This window comes from Anneissia japonica, unplaced genomic scaffold (genome assembly GCF_011630105.1).
Source record: "Anneissia japonica isolate Jap-2015-1 unplaced genomic scaffold, ASM1163010v1 scaffold287729_len363858_cov192, whole genome shotgun sequence".
In the NCBI taxonomy this organism is placed as follows: Eukaryota; Metazoa; Echinodermata; class Crinoidea; order Comatulida; family Comatulidae; genus Anneissia; species Anneissia japonica.
Window position 1 is genome coordinate 213,180 of NW_022733453.1, and position 8,337 is coordinate 221,516.

General features: G+C 35.9%; 1 protein-coding gene across 1 annotated transcript in view; it reads right to left on the minus strand.

Annotated features, from left to right (window-relative positions):
• LOC117116194 (actin-related protein 2/3 complex subunit 4) overlaps positions 1–6,299 on the minus strand; it is a 29,547-nt gene extending 23,248 nt beyond the window's left edge. The window contains exon 1 of the mRNA XM_033260193.1: positions 6,170–6,299. Coding sequence (XP_033116084.1) covers positions 6,170–6,172 — 3 coding nt within the window. The 5' untranslated portion in view covers positions 6,173–6,299. The remainder of the gene's footprint in view (positions 1–6,169) is intronic.
• Positions 6,300–8,337: the final 2,038 nt, after the last annotated feature.

Sequence of the window (8,337 nt, forward strand, 5' to 3'; positions counted from 1 at the left end):
GGGCAGGGATGTGACTCCCAGCAGGGCCAATGTTTTTTACCCTTTTTTTGGGAATTTGATCTGGAAGTGTTGAATTCGTAGGCTTTCGTGACATACAAAGGGAAAGGTTTTTCCAGGGAGTGGTAAAATCTCTGACACACCAGTGTTACTTGCCAGAATAAATGGATCATGACCGGGGTTCAACTATAACAAATTTAAAGTAATTATTTTAAAGTGCTCAGGACTTTAGTTGTACAGAACATAAAACAGCTGTATTTTTACTCATTTTTAATATTAACTTAAGAAAAATTAATGTACTGAAACAGGTGAACTATAACATTAATAATGTTGACTCGTAAATGCCGATTATGTTCATAATTCTAACCGACACATACTCCTACACACAGTTCAGAGACCAGTTCAGAGTTTTAAATTAAAAGTAATTCAGTAATTCATTGTTTTTTTAATTTTCCCTGAAAGAGGCCACAGTACGTCAAACAGGTGTGTGATTGATAAATAATAATAAATTAGCACCAACACTCTTTGTTTTTATTTAAATTGTTAAGGATGGCAATAATCATTCAATTTTTCATTCTTTATTTTGTGAATATTATCATGACGTAAACAAAACATTCGAAAGCCCCCCGGAAGCTTTGGCGTCTATAACCTTCCATAAGTTGTATCTAATTGTTTTTAAGAGATGCAATTAACATTTATTTCACACTACATTTTTTAAAATACAGTGACGGATCCAGGAATTCGAAATAAAGGGGGGAAAGGGAGGGACTTTTACAGATGGAGTGTAGATCACCTCAGCCCCACCATGGTTTGGGCTGAGGTAAGAAAACAGTTTTTACTTGGTATCTACAGTATGCAGTAGGGGTGTTAATGTTAAGGATGTGACATTGAGGAATATACAGTACACTTTAATGGAAATATTTCTTAAACATCAATAACATTTTTCAGGGTTTTTTTTTTTGTTAGGTTTTATGGTAATTTAGGATTAAAAACACCTTTGAGATTTTATGGAAGGCTGTTTTTCAGACAAATGCTGTTTAGATAACTGTATGGGGAGTACAAGTGGTGGGCTATAATTCCTCGTAATTTGGGTGTTGAAAACTAATGTACTTTTCTCATTAAGGTTTGCTCCCCAAAAATGGTCCATGTAGGTTTTGTTCCTTTTCGGACCTAGTAATAAAAAAAAGATACAAGCTACAATTTTCGAAGTGTACTCTAGGGGCTGTACTGTACATCCAAAGATACAGTTGAGTCTAAAAATCAACATAAATTTAGCAATGCATAATTTTGAACATTGGTCCTTTAAATTTAAACTGATGCTATGAAAAAACAAACAAGAATTATAACTGTTAAAATAAAAAAAAAATGACCTATGGTGTATGTAATGCATTTGCTGAGTGCAATGGCAGCGGAATGATTTTGAAAATGGGGGCATTTCATAAGGTCCAGTATGTGAGCGAAGCAAGCATCCGGGCTGGGGTCCAGGGGGCAAAGCTCGAAGCTACGGATAGTTTACGAAGTTTGGTGAATTTTATAAGTTAATAGGCATGAAGCTCCTGTAATATTACTTCATGTTTGTTGTAATTTCCAGTGACGGATCCATGAATTCGAATCAGAAGAGCTCAGGGAGGGTTCTTTCACAGATAGAAAATTTATGATTATGGCACCTCTAGATGGCTGGAAATTGCACTTCCAGATAATACAAAATTTGAATATAATTATCTTTATATTTCCATTTTTTTTTTAAAAACAATTTAGGGAGGGGGTGGCTAGGTTCCCTTGAATTCGCCACTGGTACTTTAGCAGATGGAGGATCTATACCACCTCAGCCCCACCACGGTCACAAAGAATAAAAAAAAGGGAACTTGTAATGCTTGTTAGAAAATGAAAAAAAAAATCTATATTTTATAATAGGTCAAGGTGCAAAAAAAAAATCTATATTTTATAATGATAATAGGTATAAGGCGCAAATAAACAAGGTGTCTAAGCACCAAATAATAATAATAATAATAATAACAATAACAATAACAATAATAATAATAATAATAATAATAATAATAATAATAATGACATTGCAGGATTCGTAAAATATTTGTTACTGGTGCTGGGGCAGGCCCCTCCCTCCAGTAGAAAATATTGACATACAAATAGGATCCTAGTATCAAAACCTCTGCAGTTGTCTTGATAATTAAAATATTTCTTAGGATTCTTAAATTGTCATGTACCAGTTCAGTTCAGCTATTTCTCTGTCTAAACACAAATTCATACAGAAACCAGTAGAACAAAATTTTAATTTACCGGGCCACAGCTTGCATAACCTGAAAGTTATTAGAAAGGGTAATTTTAATAATAGTTTAAACAGACAAGTAGCTAACATAAGATCATCATTACTTGATTGATAACTTGGAACTCAATATAGACGAGAATTTCTAGCCAACTACACAGTCTATGGTCTAATGTATTGTATACAGTACTTCACAGCTTATTGGTCTCTATTGTTTTATATATTATCTATTTACTTCCACCTCTACTGTTAATTTTCTGCTTGCTTGGCTTGGAGTGTCCTCCCTCCATTGTCTTGTGTATCAGAGATTTCATTTCATTTGTACAGTCTCCTGAAAAAGTTCACTGCGTGTACGAAAGATTGTGCTAATAAAATATTTGTTAGTCTTCGAAGTGATGCCTGTCATTTTAATGCCTACCCTACAGTATGTATACTAAGCTTTCAAGAGATAATTTAATATACTAATACAATGTTATATATACTTATAATGTTCCATATATGCCATAACGTACCTTATGTTATTTACTTGTTTTCTTACAGTATCATAATCGCAAATTATTAAATTGCACTATTTTTTTTTGGTCCTAATTCGTCATGCTGTTACCAATTGAGCTGCTTTTTCTCCCTCCTTTTTTATTTATTTATTTTCATTTGTTTTTATTTTATTTTTTTTCAGGCCTGTCCATCACATGATGTTTTTAGCAAACTTCTTCTAGGGACCTGGCCTCCTTCAAAATTTTTGTGTTACTTTGTATTTCCAACTTTATATTTTCTTGTAATTACCTTTGCAAGAAAATAAGTATTGTTGAATTGAATTGAATTGAATTGAATTGTGTATTTTTTAGTAAAGTTTATGTTCCTTTTTGTGAAACATTGGAACCTGAATTTCATGTGAACTGAGTTTTGCACAATGATGATAAATTGATCTTATAGCTTATTTATATCATGAAAAAGTGTTAGTTTTAATCAGTATACACCTTATACTATTGTAATTAAGAACGCAAGGTCAATACCCCATGATCAAACTGATTACAATTGGACAGCTTCCAATGAAAAGTTTATTAAAAATAAAGGGTTAAATTTCCTGTTTACCTACTGTATGTAAAAAGTTAATTATGGTCCATGGTGGGATCGCAACTCACATCACAAAAATTCACATCCAATTAAAAGCAATAATTGGCTTGGTTTCTTTGAAGAATTATTTTGAAAGCAGCAGCTATCAATTCCCATCTTAACTAATCAGCCAAACTTAAGACCACACTTTTTGGTTATGAAAATGCTCAGAACGCATAAAAACCTCAAACAAAAAGTGAATCATGATGATAACCACAAGGGGATGTCAATATTAGCATAAGATTTCTAGTTAAACTTGCAAAGAATGTCTACAGCAAGTTAAGCTGGTCGGCTTAAAGCAACTTTTAAGCTTATTCCTCAAGTCAAAAAATTCATTTTTTTTCAGTATAGCAAAGGGTACAATACCTTTTATGGTTTGTGTGCGTAAGCTAAGCTCCACATGCTAACTTTATGTTATTGATTTTGTACAGTACTGTAAGCGAAGGTTTAGACACTTAATTATTTCCTGAAATAGTAAAATAATAGAACTTTCAGGAGTGTCCAATCAAATTTTAAATGTAACCAATCAGAACAGGGCCAAGAATACATGCATATCCCACAACCACACCTGTTGTTTCACAATAGCACACATTACATGTTTGTAGTGTGTTGTTTTGTGGGACTTTAGCAACTATATTAAGGGATGGGCAGTGGCAGCTCTAGGATATAATGGGAAAACTAGGCCTATTTTTGTTTTTTTTTTGGTCCAACTGCCTGACAACCTTTGGTCGATGGGAAGGGGGGGGGGCTCGACCCGACTGGTAGGGGGGCTTAATCCCCCTGACCCCACTGGGGATAGAGAATAAGAAAGGAGAATAACCCATAACTTGGCTTGAACCAGCACCTGCATACTTACTATCATACAGTATACAGTATGATGATGAGGTGCTTAGCCATGTCAATATTTTGTGTTGCATTTGCTCAGTAACCAGAAGATGCTCCCATCTGTCAACATTGGTGGTACAAGTATCGCTGCTGCTTGTTCAGCCAGAGACCTGGGTGTTCAGCTATTGTAAATGACAATTTGAATGTGAAAGAACACATTTGCAATGTACAGGTATGTCGTACTGTAGTGAGCACTACTTTTAGAATCTACAAGATTGGCCAGATTCGCAAATAGAATGTCTTGTCCATGCACTTGTCTCATCACACCTTGACAGTAATAACTCGCTTTTATAAGGCCTACAAAATACCCTTCTGTCATCTCTCCAAAGAGTCCGAAACTCAGCTGCAAGACTTGTTGCATGCACCAAATGATGTGACCACATTTCTCCTGTTTTGAGTGATTTGCATTGGTTGACCGCCAAGCAATGTATTATGTTTACAATTTTTATTTTGACATACAAAGCCATAAACGATTGTGCGCCAGCATATTCGTGACCTCATCTCATTCTCCACCAACTCAACTCTCTGTTCATCTACCCAACTCCCATGCGTTAAAACATTCTCATATGGGGACAGGGTTTTTTCTGTTGAAGCTCCAAAACTCTAGAACAGTCTTCCACATAAAAATCTGTGTATCAACATCTGTCAACATTTTTAAAAACAAAACTCAAAATGCATCTTTTCTTTACTGTAAATCAATTAGGCTACATGCAAGATAAAAGGTACTGTATGAAAATTTTTGAAATGAGAAACTTGTATGGAATGATAGCTCAAATCAAGAGCAACTCCCTGGTTAGATAAACTGCACTATAGTATGGCCTCTGTCGTACTGTAGTTTATTATGAGAATTTGAGTCCCCTTATTACAGAGTCCATATTCCAGGCCTGAGAAGTTTCTATGGTGCGTCCTATGGTTGGCGATACCTAGCATTTTTTATAAACGTCATTTGCTGTTTTATATCAAATTGGGGTTGATTGTTTTGTATGTATACAAATGCACCCTTTTTACCAATTCAACCCAAGGGGAACGCAACATGATGTGGTGCAAGCATTGAATGTTTTTAATGACAGTCTGCTCTGTTGGTAATCCACAATCATTAATTCGTTTGCAATCATTAATTAAAATAAAGTGCGATCTATAAACAGCCGATATGCAGTTGAAATGAGGCCGAAAATCTTCTCAAATACAGTAGGTTAGGTATTCATCCTCAGCTGCATACAGTACTAGCTGTCCTTTCCAGCAATGGTCATACAAACCCATGTGTGTTCCGGCTAACGAGCCTAGCCCTCTTGACTAGTGGACCTCAAAGCTACTGTAGGCCTAGCCTAAGTAAACCTAGCTACAGTAAGCCTTTTGGCCTAGCCATGAGAGCAACTTACTTGTTTGCAGTTTACTTGTTTCCCATAAGTTTTACACCTACTCTGGACCTCACTCTGCCCTTCATTTTATGCAGCTAGGCCCCTAAACTTTTCTTGATAATGATAATGAATACTACAAAATTACGGTCTATCTTTTATATTTGCAATCAACAGCTTAAACCAGTTCAGAAAAGGTAAATTAGAGACTATGATCTTTATGAGAGCATGAGTGATAAAACAAACGAATAACAGTTTTCATGCGCTCTTCCTTCTTAGGCCTAGCCCAAAACTCTCAATGCGGAAGTGAATATGTACCACCTTTCAGAGTGTGTTTTCTCCCACACAGGTCGCGCTGCCGTGCTAGTACAGTAGTAGTAGGCCTAGCCTCATTTACCAACCGGCATTCTTCACAGCTACTTTAATAATAGATTCAGGCCAGAACTGACGATAAAATGCCTTTTCTTTAATATCTTTTTTGATACCATATTTTTCTTATACTTAAACTCCAAATACTCATGCCTTTTTTACTCACCATTTTGCGTTAGCCTAGCACATCTACAAAAGTAAAATACAGGAAGCGGAAACGCCTGCCTAGACGTCGTACCGTGTCCTCCAATGTACGTACATGCGTTGGTAAACAGCGCATGCGCATATCTTTTTTCCCAGGGAAGTGGTAGGCCTACTGTTTTACTGTAATTATAGGAGCTAATTAGTTTCTTTTCAAGGGCGTCGATCCGTGGCTGAAAGTGGGTGGGGGGGGGGAACGAGAGGAAAAATAAAGCCTTGGGCCGTAGGCCCAAGCAATGGTTGGGGAGTTGGGGACCGGGGGGGGGGGCGAAGCCCCGGAAGCTCTGGCGCATATAGCCTTTTAATTGATTTTAAGCAATGCAATTAATTTAAAGCATTGTCGTTTCTCCTTTGTCGTTCTTCCCTTGTGTTCGTTCCGTCGTGTTTTGTCTTGTCTTTGATTATGGAACAAATTACTTTTCATTTTTCTCTGGTGGAGCCAGCCGTTAAGCCATTTGGGCTTATTTGACTTCTCCAGACACAATTGCATTCGATTTTGCTTGCATCTTTATTATTTTTGTCTTGTTACCACCTTTATGCATTGTGTGAATAAATAAATATGAAATATGAAATATAAATATTAACATTTATTTCCATACGAAATTTTTAAAATATCCAGTGGCGGATCCAGTTGAAATAGAGCTGGCCCAGAGAGGGACTTTTACAGATTGAGAGTGTAGCTGGATTACCACCTCAGCCCCACCATGGTTGGGGCTGAGGTAAGAAAATTTAGATCATGGCACCTCCAGTCGGTCGGAAATGGCACTCTCAGACTGAATTTGAATATAATTTTAATTTTTCTCCACTTTTAAATTTCGAAAAAAAAAAAAAAAAAATAGTGATGGTGAAAAAAAAAAAAAAATCTGCCACTGAAATACTCATCATAAAAAGTTTTTAAAATTATCCTTTTTAGTCATAATTATGCCCGCTTATATATTTCGTGCAAAGTAACATTCATAAAAATAATGATTTATTATATACTGATTAGCTTGTAACGTACTCAAAATTCGAACTATGAAAAACAAATAAGATAAACTTAAAACAGTCATTAATTTAGTCTTTTTGCATGTATAGTACTTGTAAAGTCAATCAAGAGGTTTTTGCTTTTCTCCTCTTTTTGAATTTTACTTTTGTGTAAGTAATATTGCGATACATTATTGTGAATGGAAATAATACCGTCTAATTTACGATAAAACAGGACTAGGGAGATAGGGAGCACACAAAACATTAGTTAGCATTTTGATTTCACAAACATAAAGGTGATTTACTTAATTTATCATTATCAGTGGCGGCTCCAGGAAAGCAAGTTAGAGGGGAGACAGGGAGGGACTTGCACGTTGGAAATGTAGATCACCTCAGCCCCACCATGGTTGTGGCTGAGGAAAGAAAATGTATGATTATGACACCTATAGATTGCCGGAAATGGCACTCTCAGACTTAAATTCTAATTCTAATTTTCCTTTGTTTTTTTTTACATTTTTAAAAAATAATTTTGAAAAAAATTAGGGCCGGCTCGGCCCTGAATGTGCCACTGATTATTATGGCGTCATTGTGAGACTGCGTCAACGTAACACTGGAGTTTGTAAACTTTTGGTAGGCTTATCACTTAATCGAAATAGGTAGACATCATATCCGTGAAATTAGAAAAAAAAACAGTAATCCTTGTATGTAGATAATATTAAACACTAGTATATACGCACGGGTCATAATAATATACAAAAAGAATAAATCGTTTATATTAGAAATTGTGCACTTTTGAGTTTGTAAAAATATTGGCCTAATAAGGATACATGCTTCCAATTTCAACAACGTTCAGTACATTCTTTTCACAATAAATGTAGCCACTGATAGTCGTTGCACCCATAAAATCGATCTAGTGGGTTTCTGAGATGGTTACAAAATGTTTAAACAATTGCGTATTTACTCGGTTTTGGTCCGGAAAATACAGACAAAATTCATGAGTCATGCGTAATTGTTATTCTTTCTATTCGCTTGTAAAAGTGGGGTTTTAATTATAGAAGATTGTTGAAAAGTGTGTTGAAAAGGGGGGGGGGGGGGGGAACAATCGATATGATGCCCCCCCCCACTTTGAAAAGTGGGGGGACGCGTCCCCCTGTCCCCACCAATCAATGC